An 18,587-nucleotide genomic window follows, 5' to 3' on the forward strand; every position below is an offset into this window, starting at 1 on the left:
GGAAGACCGTCGGACCTAGTCTGCCAGAAAGTCTGTCCATGTGTACACAGCATAAAGCTCAGTGACCTGTGGTTGAGGCGATATTGTAATGTCTGTAGATATTGCACCCCAAGATGTGTGGACAGACAATTTTCTGTCATACCTGTTTGTGCAGGGAACCACTTTTTGAGGTGCACTGAGCTTTTCAAAGGCCCTTTAGTGCAATTAAGTTCTAGGCCAGCTTCTCTTCAGTCCAGGTCAACTAGCTAATGGATCAACATGGCTATCCTCAACATGTGGACTACCATAAATAACTTTATATTGTGCATTTTAAATCACACTATAACTATCACTGTTGATCAACTTGACAGCCAGCTCCTGACACCCAATTCCCATAGTGAAGTTTTAATTTGGGTGTGTAACACATGCTACCCATAAAGAAAAGTCTATACCCTTGAAAAATGTGCTTATGGCCATATATCACTGGACACCTTTAATAGTGAAATGGCACTTGCCCTACTGACTTTCATGGTGGTCCAGTGGTTACAGCATTTTAAGCCTTCTGTCTTCTCCCAATGCTTTTTTGGGTCAGTATTAAGGGAACAGAGAACAGCTGGGTAGCCCACATTTTTAGGAGGCAAGAAATGGAAGCTGGCAAACGTCTTCATCCTCGTTTCCTGGCTTTTCAGTGGTGCTGATGTAGTGGCCCCCCTTGTTACAAGCTACCCAGTCAATAGGTTCACTTCTGACAAATACCTTATATTCATATGTGTCATTTATTTATGTGTTGTATGTTTGCCTCACTTTCTACAGGTAGATCTCACTATATCTTATGTCTGCTCACTTTTCAGACTGCCCGCAGGTGCAATGCGTCCACCCATACATTGCCCAGGAGCCAGACGAGCTGTCTCTGGACCTGGCAGACCTGCTCAACGTCCAGGACAGGACAGATGATGGTATGTATCTTGCTGGAGACAGCCTGGGGTCCCCAGGGATGCTTGCAGACTGAGCTCCTTAATAATGGGCTGACAGATTCCAGGAGCAGAATATGTGTGTCACAGTAACAGGATGAAATTCTTTCAGAGCAAATGACAGGGAGTAACTATTTATGACACAGTGACAGATTTCATCTGCACAGCTATTATTTGGATATGGAAATGGACCGCTTCCAAATATGCATTTTTGTCATTTCACTATGAAACACCCAAGCAGATTTAATTTATTCTGCTCACATTTCAATAGCTCTGTGCATAGCTGAAATGTTGTGCTTGCGACTACATAGATTTATAATCACTAAGTTACATCAAATTCATTTCTATTTGGCAAATGCTGCTTTTGCAACACATTGAAATCAACAGGATGTTGAAGGGGAACTCCAGTTGGGACTGTTGTGTTGTATATAGCATGCATTTCTTTTCTTTTTTTACATTCAGTTGTATACTGTTCTTTGTAGGTTACAATTAACTAAACTCCACATTAAGGATGGAGGAAAGGGTCACTTGTTGATGGAATAGCATTGAGTGTGGTGGCTAGTATGCGCTTCTGAATCCAATAAATGTGTGTATTTGGGAACATTTACAGAAAGGTCATACAGACAGTCCAAGGCTATTTTATTTTTAGTAATGGGGTTAGATGGTAAATCTCCCCCTCTTGTGGTCTGACGTTGCACTGCACAAGAAGAAATAGCATTTTGGCAGGTCTAAGTGGACCTGTTGGAAGACAAATGACACAGATCCCAATGGTAAACTCATTGTATTTATGTTGAAATGTCACATATAAGATTGCACCTTTATATTTTTGTAAGTGCATATTAGAATGTTGTTTTGGGCTCAATATGTGAGAGTGTCTTGATACTTGAACTATATATGTTGCTGCTAGCCTCCACCTTACCCTAGGTACACAAAGCAGAAGCAGTTCTCTCTTTCAATATATTCATGCATAAACAGATCCCAGTGGACCGCTGAGTGGACCACAGTTGTCTTTGCTTGTTGTTTTGAATTTGATCATTCTACTTATTGTATTGATTGGTGAAAGGTTCTGTCTTTATTATAGAAGCCACAGCATTTCAGGAGACATTGGCATGTCACTTTTTTTTTTAGTACATTCCATGATAAAAAAAAATAACACCATTATCTCTTTACACATGTTCTAATGGAATGTGTATCCAGGAAATGTGTAAGGAATCTGGGATCTTATTCACCTAAATGACTTAAAGGAAACCTGCTAGCTTAAAGGGTGCCCGAATCACACAAGTGCCTGGACAAAATCCCCAACTCTTTGACAGATAGAGCAAGCTCCCAACTGTATAGTTTGACTGCTTGTCAGCTTTAGGTAGTTAGATTGATACATGCTCATAGGAATGGCGCCTACAGCAGCTAATCGCTTTGACACTGCAGCACTGATTGCAGCTACTGGGTTCCCTTCAGTTTAGGAGGGTAGGGGTGTGTTGCACGCAGTACAAGAGACATTAAATACCGGAGCTTGGATTGCGCCTGGTACTAGGGGCACAGACAAACCTCTGAGATACATTACACAAACAAATAAATACTGGAATAAACTGCATAAAACATTTTCGTTTTTAGAAAGTAGTTTATTTCTCTGTACATGAACCAGTTTGACATAAAAATCCTGTTTGTGAGTAGGACCATTACAGAGTATCTTATAATGGGACCAAAGAAACCCGGTAAAACAGAAGACTGGGTGAGAATACAGAGAATCCCAGCATTCCCTGCATCCACCATCCTGACCCAACACACTCTGGCACCAGTCCTGTATGCTGGAAACATCATGCTGTACACAAAATTCTTCTTTTTATACTGCTGATTCGTGTGTTTGAATATAGTAGAACAAAAAATACTCCTTTCTGTGGTGGAATAAACACATTTCTGATTGGGCATGGCAGAGCATCCCCCCCCCTTTAAAGCATCCTCCCCCTCATATTGAGGGCATGTGGCCTGGTATGGTACATGAGGGGGGCACCCGCTCGTCCCCTCCCTTTCCTGACCTGCCAGGCTGCATACCATTTTTAAAAACAATTTTAGCGTGGGGTTCCACTGAAAATCCAAACCAGGCCTGAAGGGCCTGGTATGCAGTGGAGTGGGACCCCACGCCATTTTTTCCCCTGATTTTTTTATTGCCCCCAATTCTTTTATTTAGATTCAGCTGTCAGCGGGTAACCCCACTGACAGCGTTTTTTGGTAAATACCACACAAACGGTCTAGTGCTTTTTTTTTTACCACTACTATTCCTTTATATTGTTTTTTGACATTTGCAAATGCAGCAATTTAGCAATTGGATGAAAGGTTTAGCTCTGGGAAACACTTTTTGAAAGATAAATAGTGCATTTTATATACAACTCTATAGATCAGACCAAAATGAGGGACAAATGAGGAAGAAAGAGGGACAGAGGGACTTTGCTCCAAATCAGGGACAGTCGGGAGCTATGCACATGAGCAAGAGGGAACTGTAAGCCCTTGTACACACGGTCGGACATTCCAATGGAAAATGTCCGATCGGACCATCTTGTCGGATAATCTGACCGTATTTGGGCTCCGTCTGACTTTTTCCGTCGGAATGTCCGACCAACAAAGTTTGAGAGCTGGATATAAAATTTTCACACAACATGATCTGATCGGACTTTGTCCGATCGTTTGTAGAGAATTCCGATCGGACAAAGTGCCACGCATGCTCAGATCAAATTCCTAGACCAAAGCTATTGGCTACTAGCCGCAACGTAGTCCCTTCACAATGAACGAGTTTCATCACGATCCGAACGATCGGATTTTCCGACAACTTTGTCTGACCCTGTGTATGCAACACCAGTTTCGGACAAAATCCGTTTGAAAAAATCTGACGGATTTTGTTGTCGGAATGTCCAACCTTGTGTACAAGGGCTTAGACTGTGTGTGCCCTACTTTAGATGATTACGCCTGGAATTCTGGAATACATCTACCTACCAGTTACTGATAGCAGTATATACAGTATGGCACAAAGCAAAATACCTGTCCCAGAAGCTGCCATTTCCATACTCAGGCTACATTGCTGGTTCCATTCTCTCCAAGGCTCCTGAAAAAATGTTTTGCTCCATGCTAGACTATTTTTGGCCCATCACATCTTGTATTTCACAAGCTTTCTATGGCTTTCTTATTAACACACTCTCAGTCCAGACAGATTAGTCATTTTTGGAGTAGGATTAGGTGCATTGGACTTTGCTGACCCTTCTCACTATGATAAATGGTTTAAGAGTCAATGTGTACCACACCTTACTCAAAACACTAAAAATAACATGCTGTAATTAGGGAATGCTAAATACAGATCTGAATAGAAACCTGTCAACATAGATTTGGAAAGGTGCATGCCCTGGGGTCATCACCCTTCCTTCATTACATTACTAGACAAGGACCTGGAGCAAGTATCTGCATACCAGAAGGGATAGTAATAAAGTAAATATAAGCATGATGGCTCCAGCAGCATCTGCACCGTCAATAGCAAGTCAGCAACAGAGATCACCACCTTTCTTCTCAGGCCAATGCTATTCGTAATAGTATTACTCACTCCAGGGCTGGAGCTGAAGGGTGATTTGAGAGCTTCAAAACAGCTGCTCAGAAGGGCTCATTTACACTAGTGATTGCGGAGTGGAGATTGGAGGTAAAACCATGTGGTCGAGCCACGTGTTCACCACCCCTCAACCGCACCCCCACTTTGCTGCAGAAGCCATGGCCCCAGCATAAATTATACCCCCTGTTGCAGTTGGTGGGCGCTATCACTCGCTGTGTGCGACCCATTAAAGCAAATGGCAATGTGCTGCAACCACGCATGCAGTTGTGGTACAGTTGCCCGGTATTCAGGGGGTTAAAACAGGCAGTGAGGAGGTGATTCAACACTTCCTACCCACCAACAGCTCACTGAAGATCAAACTGTACACAGATTGCGCTTCAGAGACAAAGAAAGTTTAAATGAGCCCCAACTTATGGGGTGCTTTGTCAGTACACACTTCAGAGTATCACCTGAGTAGACCCCTTAAAGAGAACCTGTCAGGATAGCAATAAGAGAACTGCCACTGCTGACTTTCACTTTCATGTATACCCTTATTTAACTGAACTCCAGGCAAATGCTAAATGCTCAGATAATATACATAGATTGGAGCTGTTTGGATTTGGATTTCTGTCCATCCACTCATGAGATTGGACTGGATGGACAGTGCCTCTGCACAGCACAAGCAAGCAGATGACGGCCCCTTTTCTGTTACAGTTAAAGAATACAGCGGTGTCAGCTCTGCACCCCAGACTGCTGGCTGGACAGTGAAATTGCAGCAATGGACTGATGAGGTCATCTAAAAATGGAACTTCTCTTAAAAAGGGAAGTTTCGTTTTTCTTCTCCTTTCCCCTCCCATCCGCTCTAAGTATAGTGAACTACTTTTTTTCTTTCTGGGAGCTGGTACCAATTCCAGGAAGGTACAAGCTTCCACTTTTGCTCAGTTTGCCTAGGCGAGAAGAGTGGAAGTTCACCCCACACCTGCCTAGCCTGAAACCTCCTGAGGCACGTCATAGACAGACTCTCTTTAAGACCACTACAGGAACCACTGGTGAAAATATTCAGGTCAAATATATTGGCTTGGCTTGATTTTCTAAGCTAATAAAATATCACCAATGTCTTGAATGTCTGTTGGGTGCTCACATACTGTATGTGTTTTGCCATGTTAGGCCCTTTTCACATGGCGCAGACTCCGCTCCGATCAGCAGAGGATCCGCTCACAGATGCCCTGCTGAGTAGAGTGTGCAGATGACTGAGTCTGCCCAATTACCTCTCGGTCCAGTCCACTTACACAGAGGTGAACGGATCCATTTTGGGTTTTTATCGGTTCGGAGGTAGGCAGATGTAAATGGACAGCAGAGTCCATTTATATCCTCTGGATGGTCCGATCAGGTCCACCAGAAAAACTGACAGGAAGACCAGATTGTAACAGTCGTGTGAAATGGTCCAAAGCGTTCAGATTACACACATGTATGACCATCTAGTGTAGAGGTCTCGAAACTTTCTTCACAAAGGGCCAATTTATTGTTCTTCAGGCTTTAGGGGGGCCAGACTGTGCCCAGTAGGAGTAAACAATGCCCCATTGTTGGTGTCAGTGGGAGGTATAGTGCCCCATCATTGGTGTCAGTGGGAGTAATACTGTCCCATTATTGGTATCAGTGGGAGGAATAGTGCCCCATTATTGGTGTCAGTGGGAGGAATAGTGCCCCATCCTTGGTGTCAGTGGAAGGAATAGTGCCCCATTTTTGGTGTCAGTAGAAGGAATAGTGCCCCGTCTGTGTCAGTGGGACTTTCCACTGACCCCATCATTGGTGTCAGTGGAAAGAATAGTGCCTCATCGTTTGATGTCAGTGGGAGAAATTATGTCTCATCGTTGGTGTCAATGGCAAGAAATATGTTCCATTGGTGTCAGTGGCAGGAATCATGCCCCATCATTGGCATCAGTGGCAAGAATTATGTCCCATTGTTGGTGTCAGTGGCAAGAATAATGCCTCAAGGGCTGGATAAAGACAAGTAAAGGGCCACATCCGGCCACTGGGCTGCAGTTTGGAGACCACTGATCTAATGACGTTACCCAAAGTTTTCTTTTGTTACTTAGATGCTGTTATTGTTAAAGCATTCCTTTTTCTCTGAATATAAAGTTTGCTCCAAAGAAAGAAGTAGTAATACTGTATTTACCACATTCAACTGTATTGAAGCACCAATACATTGTTTGACTTGCCTTTCTTTGCTGTCCGACAGGTTGGGTTTACGGAGAACGCTTGCATGACCAAGAAAGGGGCTGGTTCCCCAGCTCGGTGGCAGAGGAAATCATGAATAAAGACATCAGGACACAGAACCTGAAGGAATGTTTACGGGTGCACAAATCTGATGATGGCAGCCAGAACAAAGACCGGCGGAAGATGGGAAGTAGGACGCGGCAGTGACCCCTGGCAATGAAATGGGGGGCCAGCATGCATTGGGGGCTGGGCTGGGAAGAAGAGCGGTGTGTCTGTGACGCGATGCAAATATTCTATATAAATATATGTATATTATCTACAAACTTGTGTTGCTGGTGTTCTTACAAGAAGTGACATGGCATTTCATCAGCCTTCTGAGCACAGCACAAGCTGACAGGCAAAAAATATCCTACACACAAATATATATACACAGGAAGGTTATATAAGGGTTTATACATAGCATAGGAAATTAGTAATGGATTACAACCCGCTGCACACAGAAGGAGCTGACATATGAAGCCCTCCTAAGCTTGTCTAAGAGGTGCTAAAAGTAAATTCTATTTTTGTTTTTTAACTATAGAATCATCTGGGCTGTGCTAAGGACTTTATTGGCCCAGAGAAAAGAGCTCAGTTTTTCAATGAGGAGGTGCAGCTACATGATATATATGAAACAATAGCTGCAGCTATGTGTTAAAATATGTTAAGAATACAGGTATGTTTATATCATTTGACCATTTTATGTCCTTGACGAGAGGAGATTTGGAAGACTGGTATGAGCTAAAATACTGCAAAGCTTGCTATAGATGCACATTTACTCTTTCAGCAGACCCTCTTGGTTGATCCCAATAACCATCTCTGCTTCATATACCTGTTTATTTTGGAAGGCCTAAACCAATCCGGCTTTTTTCAGTCTTCACTACCTTGAAACTAGTATGTAGTTTGTGAGTTATGGAACGGCAGCTTCCAATGGCAGGTTCAGATTTCGATGTTGTGTCGCTAAAAAGGTTAACTTCAAGAACCTCAAAAGGCAAATTTACCCCACCGACCGCTTAAAGAAAGAGGTGGTACTGCTGGAATGCAGTGTGGGCCTATTAGGAGATAAAGGTGGGATATGGTAAATACCATAATCTTATACTGTATAATTTACTGCAAATGGAAGAAAAAAAAGCACCGTCTTGTAGTTCAGGCCATAGAATGCATCTAGATGAATCGAGATTCATATAATCCTGTAGTTCATGCTATGAAGGTCTAATACTTAATTAGTTAAATACCAGCTGTAGCCGATTGGTGTTGCAGTCAGCAAATCTCCCATGTAGTTAAAGGCTAAGAGTTGCTACAACCGTCCAAAAAACAGAAATGCAAAAGAATTAGCTACGGCTTGTCAGACTATACATGGGTTCAGAGTGTGAGGAGCACTTGTCACCACAGAGAGTGTGTGGCTCTTAGCTTATCTTTGTGCAATGAATTCATCTAATGAAGAAAAGCAAGCATCCAGTACCTTCAGGGAGGTCATGGTGTACAAGGAGTGGCAGATCTCTCATAGCACATCTTTCTCAGTGACAGATCTGCCCCTTCTTTTTCCCCCCAGGTGCTTTAGCAACAGCAGCTGTCACCTCAATCATTTTCAAAACAGTATTAACATACTTCTATTTTCATATTCTATTTAATACTTTTTAAATACATTTACAGCATGATGTATATCTTACATCATCATAATAGAGACTTTTCAGACAGGTATTTTATTTTCTTCTGGTGCAGAGAGGATCACTTTTGGATTTCTACAAGACCCACGTTTACAATATTTGGATTTAGTGAAGCCAGCACACAAATTCTTGCAATACAGCATCAAGCCACTTTGTGGGGATGAATGGGCCTATTTTCTGGTAACGTATCTCACAGTTGCAGCTTGCCCATGAAGAGTGGATGCGACTGGATTTTCTTTTATGGAGCAGAGAATTTTCGGAGGGTGATGACAATCAGGGCGATGAGAACAGAGGCGCCAAGGAGGGCGGCCAGAACAATGGCAGCGACAGCTCCAGGACCCAGGGAACCTGCAGAAGGGATCACAAAAACATGCAACATTTGTGTCTCATTAACATGTAATATTTTGCATATAGATAGTTGGTTTTATTGGTATGTTCTGTTTTGTTATAGAACTGGAGGAGGGACTCAGATATCTTTGATCTTAATACAATTAAGGTTACCTGGATATCTCTGCATTTCTGGAAAAAACTAGAATCCCGCTAAAACTACAAAAATGATTAAATATACCAATAAATACAAATTAATGAATTACCCCACTGTTTGAGAGATATTCAAAATCTGACATAAAGTGATGAACCACATGTGTTAAATGAGCAAGAATTGTAAATCTTACATACACTAAAATACATTGAATAGGAAACCTTGAAACCCAAATTGCTAAAAACTCAAAATCAAATATATTGAGTAAAAAATAAATAACAAAAGCACAAATAAAAAGTGTCCAATCATATATATAAAAAAAATTGATGGTATCCACCCGTATAAATGAATGAAGCATTCATTCATTTACACGGGTGGATACCATATATTTTTTAGTACAAATAGTAAAAAAAAATTAATAAAAAATTGTACAAAAATTCATCAGAAATGATGATAAATCTTCAAATGTTGGTGCAGAGAAGATTAGTGCTCAATCCACCACCATTGTGTATAAAATTACTTCTTACCAGAAGCCTGTGATCCCCCGTTACAGAGGATCCAGGGAAGCCTGTAATAATAAATACTCTCCGGGGTATATCAAGTGGAACCAATTTGCTTCACATCACCTGTGGTAATCATGCAATCGAATGATCGTAAGCCCCCATTACAGAGGATCAGTGCAGGCAAATGCTTAAAGTGTAGCTGTGACTCCTGAATACACAGATCGTACCTGCTTGCTCACCAACTGCTCTCCAAATAACCTCAACAATAGATGCATGGAACATGTACAGAAAACATAGATGCTCCGATAGTGTAAAACCTTTGGTTTATTAGAACATTTCAAACAGAAAACACACTTACAAAAATCGCAAGTGTGTTTTCCGTTTTAATGTTTGGATTTGGATCAAAAAGGGCAAAGGGAGCATTAAAGGCACAAAATCAGCAACGGTAGCAGAATGCATAACTCCCAACTTTTTGAGATCAGAATGAGGGACACATATTAGCAAAAGTATGTAGGCATAGGACACACCCCCTTGCCATGCCCCCTTAAAGGAGAATTATATAAAAAAAAAAATAGTTAAATCCACAAGTGCTTTTTTTTTAACACTACGATTCCTCTAGAAATTGGGTGAAAGGTTTAGTACTGGGAAACACTTTTTGAAAGATAAATAGTGAATTTTATATAGAACTATATAGATCAGACCAAAATGAGGGACAAATGTGGATGAAAGAGGGACAGAGGGACTTTGTTCCAAATCAGGGACTGTACCTCGAAATCAGGGACAGTTTGGAGCTATGGCAGAAGCCTTAATGCATTTCATATCATACTGCTCAGCCATGAGCCTTACAATTAGGCACTACAGTGCAAACCAGGTTAAGGTGTTCTGCTACCATACTGATTGTGTGCCATAAATGGTTAAACAAAATCTTCTGACATTTTGGAACACCACTGGCAGACCTCTTTTTCCTGATAAAAAATGTCAGATGCGTCAGCTACAGTACATCATGTTTTGTATAGCTGTTGGTACTTTTATCATTTTTTTTTTTCAAATATAAATTTTATTCAACTCCAAACTGGGGAAGACCGTCCCCGCATTACAACATACAACAACAAGTCAAGTACAATCCATTGAAGCAAAACTCAATACAGACAAAAACTGGGACTTTAGGACTGTCATATTGCAATCATAACGAAGTAACATATAGCGCGTATATCGTGCCAGGGTCTGGGATCATATAAACCCCAAGTCCCCCCGGCACCATCTATCCCCAAAAAGGGGAAGGGGTCTGTCGTTCCCACTTTTCACTTTTTCTAAAAAGAAAAGAAAGAGTAACAGGGAGGGGGGGGGGGGGAGGAATACAGAGAGCAGAAGAAAAGAAAAAGGAAAAGAAAGAAAAGAGGGAAAAGACGCGATGGCGACCTCCGTCCCAGGGGGCCCATGCAGGCCATCCCCTGGCACTAAGGCGAGAGCAGGCGGCGCCCCTCCAGCGAAAATATGAAAACATTCCAACCATCCCAGGTTTGTTTAAAAATCTCCTGTTTATCCTGTGCCGTAAGGATCAAGTCCTCCATCTTTTTAATGTCCTCTACTTTCCTGACCCAGTGAGCAATAGAAGGGGGGGAACTGTTCTTCCAATAAAGCGGGATACAGGACTTTGCAGCATTTAGTAAATGCCGCAGGATGGACTTTCTGTATTGCTTGTACTTTTATCATTTTAAATGTTGTTTTCAGTTATTTATATAAAGTATTTTTTTGTTTTTTGTTTTTATCTTTGGTTTAGTGGTTCTTTAACTTGGAGTACATCCTATTTACTGGTGTAAAAGTTCTTCCATTAGAAAAATAGCTTGAGTAAAAAGTAGAAACAAATCCAAAAAATGACTGCGTGTGTGTGTGAGAGAAGAACTGTTCTTCTAGTCCATACCATCAGCATTCATTCCTGCTGAGTAGTATGGGAGTGGAGGGGATCTCTCTGGATCAGGGATCCTCAAACAACGGCCCTCCAGCTGTTGCAAAACTACACATCCCATGAGGCATTGTAAAACTCTGACATTCACAGACATGACTAGGCATGATGGGAATTGTAGTTCCTGAACAACTGGAGGGCCATAGTTTGAAGACCCATGCTCTGGATGTTATGGACAATGTGGAAAGTTCTTCCTTCAGACAGGCAATTGTTCATTAGACACATTGTATAAAAATGTAAAGATGTCACATACCATCACTGTTTCCCAGAGGATCCTCAAATGTGGGGTCTGGCTCTGCGGCATCAGGGGGAACTCCAGTAGCATCGGAGAAGGGCACAGATGGCGTGGTCTCAATGGGTTCTGCTCCTGAAGGAAGCTCTGGAGGCTCCTGCCATACTGTGGGTGCTGCCGCTTGGGGATAGCCTACTGTACCAAATCAAACATAACAGGATCATGACACAAACCGGGAAATAGGTATGTGCAATACATCAATAATTATGTACCCTAAACCACATATTCATCTACAACAACCTCACCTCAAGTTTTATCTGTGAAAGTATGGTTTATATGCAGTTTAAAAGTTACACACATGCATTAATTAATAAAAATAGATCCTGAGAGATGGGGGTGATATCCCCATCATCCTAACCCCCCTCCCTAAACCTGAACTCCCCTTTAGGCCTCCCACCCTTCCTTAACTTTCAACCCCATCCTTATACATTTTAATTATACTATTCCTACCAGTCTCACTCCTGTATTTTAGGATACACATAGTTAAACAGGTTTAGACAATTTTATATGAAGGTTAAATAGAAATTCATTCTGGTATGGGTCAGAAATGGATGCCCAATGGATGTGAAAACTAGCTGCGTGGGAGTGTCCCAAAACAGTGTAGACCTCAGGGAGATGGAAATCCAGGGCTGGATGGGCCGATGCAGATGCCAGTCAGCTTTGCTGGGGTTCTAGGGGTGCTGGTCGTTGAAGCAGCTCATGGATCTAAGTGACCTGTTGGCTGTGGTGGTTGCCTTGATAACGTGTTTCGTGCATCTGCACTTTTACAAAGTCCTTCTTAGGTCTATGGACGTAGGTCCATGAGGTGCTTCAACGACCAGCACCCCTAGAACCCCAGCAACGCTGACTGATATCTACATCGGCCCATCCAGCCCTGGTTTTCCATCTCCCTGAGGTCTACACCGTTTTGGGACACTCTCACACAGCTGGGTTTCACATCCATTGGGCTTCACATGCTGGGAACGTATAGCATCGTTCATACTGCAGCATTGCAGCTTCTCCCTTCCACCTGTCAGCACGCCAGAGGACTTGGTGTCCAACATGCTGGTGAGCATGTTCCACAATCGGCAGCAGGGGCTATTGGCACCCCCCCCCCCCCATGCTGCAGGAGGTCTTTTGTAAGCCCCAAGCCTCAACTCCTTGTTGCTCCATGGATATTCTGTGAAACTGTAAGCTGTGGACTTTACCTACCTTATAACCCTTCCTGTCTAACAACAGGATTGTTTGTTTATATGCATCACTGAATAAACTAGGACTATTTATGTTAATTTGTCTGCTGTGAGACTGTTTTTACTCCCTAACTCATTGAGTGCTGGTCCATTTGTTTTGTTGTATATTGTTTTCTTTGAAACAATTGTACCTGCCAAGTACAGGTCTTTCTAAAGCTCTCCACAACTGGTACTTGGCTCTTGGACAACTCTTCTGATAATTTTTTTCACTCCTCCGTCAGAAATCTTGCAAGTAGCACCTGGTCATCGGGTTCTTTCCATTTCCGGAGTATGGCCCCAATATACAGACGTTTGGAAATCCTTCTGTAACCAATGCCATCAGTATATTTTGCAACAGTAAGGTTGCAAAGGTCCTGAGAGTGCTCTTTGCTTTTACCCATCATTAAATGTTTCTTGTGTGACACCTTAGTAATGAGACTTTTTTTTTTTATAGGCCACCAGTTGAGACTGAACCAGCTCATATTAACTTACACTGACAACGGGCAGGATTGCTTTCCAATTACCGAAAGATTTCAGCCGGTGTCTTGGCTTTCTATGCCTTTTGCACCTCCCTTTTTTCATGTGTTTAATATTTTTCCCAGTGTCATTCCATTTTATTATACATAACCTAATTTCTGAACGTATTTGTTTTGGTTTCTTTGTATGTATGGATTGCATGGGTTGTTACTGACGTGGTGAAAATGTCATGTCAATAGCACCTTTAGAAGTATATTTACCGAGAAAAAGAATGACGTTTTCAATACTTATAGCCATAGTAGAGCAGTCATGTTTTTTAAACTTTTTTTAGATTAATATTTTAAATAAATTGATTTCTAAGAGTGCAATTCGCCTTAAATTGCTCCTTCGAATTACAGAAACCTTTCTGAAAATCATGGACCTGTTTTTGTGCCAATTACTGGGCTTCTTTTAGCCTCTTTTTATATTTTTTTCACAGAAAGAGAACATGTGCAGAAAAATTTAGCATTGAGGTGGCTATTTGTAGATTGAAATTCAGCTGGTTCAGCCGAATTTAAATCCATTTGTGGCCATCCCTGTTCGATAGAAGTCCATAGAATGAATTCTGTCGAATGGGAATTTTGGAAATGGCGACGACTGGTCAACCAGCAGTTAATACATTTGGTGAGTTTACTTAGTGCTTGCAATACAAAAGATGCCATTTATAGCACTTGTGCTGTCAGGGACTGTGCTGTACAAGTGTCACATAAATAACCTCTTTATTGTTTTTTTGTTAGCTCTGTATTGCCACCTAAAGCATACAAACTGTACTGCAGCTGTATACACTGTATATATACACACATTATGGACATCAGAACTAGTGTGCCCATTGGAAGATTTCCCCTCTATTCCTGGTACCGTGACAAACCAAAATGTGGGATTTTATTTTGCTTTCACTCTTCGTGATAACAGTAAAATGGACAAATGTAGAAGGTGAATCTGACAGCAAATATCGCAATATAGACTTGGCAGGTGTTCTAATCTAAACCAAAAAAAAAAAATTTTTGCCTTTAGTTATACTTAAAACTTGCTCTTGTCTGGACTCTCTCCAGTTCCAGCTCATCCCTCCTGAGGACTGGTACCCAGAACTGGAAGGCATACTCCAGGTGCAGCTGGACCAGAGTCTTGTAGAGCGGGAGAATTATCGTTTTATCTCTGGAGTGAATCCCCCTTTTGATGCATGCCAATATTCTGTTGGCTTTGCTTGCAGCAGCCTGGTATTGCATGCCATTGCTGAGCCTGTCATCTACTAGGACCTCCAGATCCTTTTCCATCCTAGATTCCACTAGAGGTTCCCCCCCTAGCGAGTAACTAGCATTCATATTTTTGGCACCCAAATGCATTAGCGCACACTTTTTTTTAACATTAAACATCATTTGCCATGTAGTTGCCCACCCCAATAATTTGCTTAGGTCTTCTTGCAAGATTTCTACATCCTGCGTAGAAGTTATTGCCCTGCTTAGCTTTGTATCATCCGCATACTGAGATTGAGCTGTTTATCCTATCCTCCAGATCGTTTATGAATAAATTAAACAGGACTGGTCCCATGACAGATCCTTGAGGGACCCCACTTTCGACACCAGACCATTCTGAGTTCTCGCCATTTATCATCATCTTTTGGACTAGCCCCTGTAGCCAGTTTTCAATCCAGGTACTCACCCTATGGTCCATGCCAACAGACCTTAGTTTATAGAGCAAACGTTTGTGGGGAACTGTATTGAATGTCTTTGCAAAATCCAGATACACCACATCTACAGGCCTTCCTTTATCTAGATGGCAGCTCATTTCTTCATAGAAGGTTAACAGATTGGTCTGGCAAGAATGATTCTTCATAAATGAATACTGATTACTGCTAATGATACAGTTTTTATTACTGAAATATTGGATATACAGTGCTTTAAAAAGTATTCATACCCCTTGAAATTTTCCACATTTTGTCATGTTACAACCAAAAATGTAAATATATTTTATAGGGATTTTATGTGATAGACCAACACAAAGTGGCACATAATTGTGAATTGTAAGGAAAATTATAATTTTTTTTTGTTCGGTAAGTTTTTATTGAGAGCATATTGTACAATACAATAAAATGTCACCAACAGTCTTATACAATGCTTATGAACTTGTGACATTGCATCAGTCTTCCGCATATAACAATTCGAGTCATACCTATAACCATTACCAACTCTTTGAAGTATGTGAACATATAAAAGTGTAGGTACTCCAGTAAGCGATTGAGTACCTCCTATTCATTCACTTATGCATTATTTCATGTGCCCGCAGGATTGTCCATTTCAATTACAACTCAGATGCGACCCTGCAAGTTGCGTTTCTTGCAAACTTAGGTTATCAATGTAGTAATTTGTTAACAATATGCCATTATATGAGAAAGAAGATATACAGAAGAAGACACAGTTAGTTATAGAGAGAAGAAAGAGATAGAGAGGGAAGGGTGAGGGGAGGGTAGTTGACCAGCCGAAACAATTCATCATATTACAGATAACCTTTTCTTGCTCACAATCCTAGTTTCATTTTTGGGACATAATTTCCACATATGGTGAAGAGAACTTAAACGCGAGCCAGCAGGACCATATATTGGATGCCAGTTCAGATTTGTTCCTAAGCTTGAGTGTACTGTTTTCCATCTGATAAATTCGGTCTACCTCCATCAATCATGGGCCAAGGGAGGGAATTTTCTACTGTTTCCAGAATTTCAGGATCAGTGCCTTAGCGGCGTTTAATAAGTGGGGGGGGGGGGGATTGATTTCCTGTATGATCCCACTGCTTCGTCTGTACAATGGAACAGTATTTTCCATGGGTCATTCTGTATTTTACTGCCTTGAATTTTCTCGATCCAGTAGGAGATATTGAACCAATATGGCCTAATAAAAGGGCATGCCCACCAGATATAGGTGTGTGATCTTACATATCCATATCCCCTCCAGCATAACTGCGAAATGGTTGGGAAAGTCCTGTTAAGTACAACCAGAGTGTAGTGTCATCTCGTTAAAAATTTTTTCGTTTACTTCCCCTACTATGGAAGATATACAGTGCCTTGCGAAAGTATTCGGCCCCCTTGAACTTTTCAAAATGTTGCCACATTTCAGGCTTCAAACAAAGATATAAAATTTTTATTTTTTGTGAAGAATCACTAACAAGTGGGACACAATTGTGAAGTGGAACGAAATCTATTGGCTTTTTGAAACTTTTTTAACTAATAAAAAAATGAAAAGTGGGGCGTGCAAAATTATTCGGCCCCCTTGCGTTAATACTTTGTAGAGCTACCTTTTGCTGCAATTACAGCTGCAAGTCGCTTGGGGTATGTCTCTATCAGTTTTGCACATCGAGAGACTGAAATTCTTGCCCATTCTTCCTTGCAAAACAGCTCGAGCTCAGTGAGGTTGGATGGAGAGCGTTTGTGAACAGCAGTTTTCAGCTCTTTCCACAGATACTCGATTGGATTCAGGTCTGGACTATAACTTGGCCATTCTAACACCTGGATACGTTTGTGAACCATTCCTTTGTAGATTTTGCTGTATGTTTGGGATCATTGTCTTGTTGGAAGATAAATCTCCATCCCAGTTTCAGGTCTTTTGCAGACTCCAACAGGTTTTCATCCAGAATGGTCCTGTATTTGGCTGCATCCATCTTCCCCTCAATTTTAACCATCTTCCCTGTCCCTGCTGAAGAAAAGCAGGCCCAAACCATGATGCTGCCACCACCATGTTTGACAGTGGGGATGGTGTGTTGAGGGTGATGAGCTGTGTTGCTTTTACGCCAAACATATCGTTTTGCATTGTGGGCAAAAAGTTCGATTTTGGTTTCATCTGACCAGAGCACCTTCTTCCACATGTTTGGTGTGTCTCCCAGGTGGCTTGTGGCAAACTTTAGACGAGACTTTTTATGGATATCTTTGAGAAATGGCTTTCTTCTTGCCACTCTTCCATAAAGGCCAGATTTGTGCAGTGTACGACTGATTGTTGTCCTATGGACAGACTCTCCCACCTCAGCTGTAGTTCTCTGCAGTTCATCCAGAGTGATCATGGGCCTCTTGGCTGCATCTCTGATCAGTCTTCTCCTTGTCTGAGCTGAAAGTTTAGAGGGACGGCCAGGTCTTGGTAGATTTGCAGTGGTCTGATGCTCCTTCCATTTCAAAATGATTGCTTGCACAGTGCTCCTTGGGATGTTTAAAGCTTGGGAAATCTTTTTGTATCCAAATCCGGCTTTAAACTCCACAACAGTATTACGGACCTGCCTGGTGTGTTCCTTGGTCTTCATGATGCTCTCTGCGCTTTCAACAGAACCCTGAGACTATCACAGAGCAGGTGCATTTATACAGAGACTTGATTACATACAGGTGGATTCTATTTATCACCATCAGTCATTTAGGACAACATTGGATCATTCAGAGATCCTCAGTGAACTTCTGGAGTGAGTTTGCTGCACTGAAAGTAAAGAGGCCGAATAATTTTGCACGCACCACTTTTCAGTTTTTTATTTGCTAAAAAAGTTTAAATTACCCAATAGATTTCGTTCCACTTCACAATTGTGTCCCACTTGTTGGTGATTCTTCACAAAAAATTAAAATTTTATATCTTTATGTTTGAAGCCTGAAATGTGGCAAAAGGTTGAAAAGTTCAAGGGGGCCGAATACTTTCGCAAGGCACTGTAGATGAGATGTGTGAGAGGCGTAATATCGTGTTGCGTTGGTTAACTGATGGATGAGCCTGTAAATCCTGTTCCCATTTGGTTAGGAACGAGTGCTGTGGTGTTGAGGATACAGTAAGTAAAGCCTGGTAGAAACTAGATATGGGCTTGGCAGGGGGCCGATTCCCAGCAAGTACCTCCTCCACGGGTTTCAGGTCCTCATCTGACCGCAGGGGTTTAGGAAGAGTGTTTACAAATTTTAATAGCTGGTGGTACTTCCACTAATTCATGAAAGAGATCAGTCCCCCTGGAATAATGTCTGAAATGGGTAATATGCCAGTAGTGTTTGTAACTTGGTGTGGCAAAACAGGCGTTTCTGAGATCCATTTGCTGAAGCTAGAGTCCATATTCCCCGGCGGGAAGTAGTCATGACCTGTCAACTGCATAAGGGGTGAGTTGTAAGGCCATCCATGTGTTCTACACCGATGGTCCCAGGATGAAAATGAGGATCTGGTAAGAGGGGAAGTAGTCGAGGCCAGCTT

General features: G+C 41.8%; 2 protein-coding genes across 3 annotated transcripts in view; one reads left to right on the forward strand and one right to left on the reverse strand.

The window, feature by feature from the left end:
- NGEF (neuronal guanine nucleotide exchange factor) overlaps window positions 1-7,055 on the forward strand; it is a 204,042-nt gene extending 196,987 nt beyond the window's left edge. For both annotated transcript variants that reach the window (XM_077488480.1, XM_077488481.1), the window contains 2 exons: window positions 831-935; window positions 6,755-7,055. In XM_077488480.1, the coding sequence (XP_077344606.1) occupies window positions 831-935; window positions 6,755-6,939 (290 nt within the window). In that variant the 3' untranslated portion in view covers window positions 6,940-7,055. The remainder of the gene's footprint in view (window positions 1-830; window positions 936-6,754) is intronic.
- Window positions 7,056-8,376: 1,321 nt separating this feature from the next.
- The window catches only part of SNORC (secondary ossification center associated regulator of chondrocyte maturation), a 57,299-nt gene continuing 47,088 nt past the window's right edge, over window positions 8,377-18,587 (reverse strand). The window contains exons 2-3 of the mRNA XM_077488482.1: window positions 11,636-11,809; window positions 8,377-8,783 (exon numbers count right to left, since the gene is read on the reverse strand). Of these exons, the coding sequence (XP_077344608.1) occupies window positions 8,674-8,783; window positions 11,636-11,809 (284 nt within the window). The 3' untranslated portion in view covers window positions 8,377-8,673. The remainder of the gene's footprint in view (window positions 8,784-11,635; window positions 11,810-18,587) is intronic.

This window comes from Lithobates pipiens, unplaced genomic scaffold (assembly GCF_037356315.1).
Source record: "Lithobates pipiens isolate NorthernLeopardFrog02 unplaced genomic scaffold, aLitPip1_a1.2 Scaffold_18, whole genome shotgun sequence".
In the NCBI taxonomy this organism is placed as follows: Eukaryota; Metazoa; Chordata; class Amphibia; order Anura; family Ranidae; genus Lithobates; species Lithobates pipiens.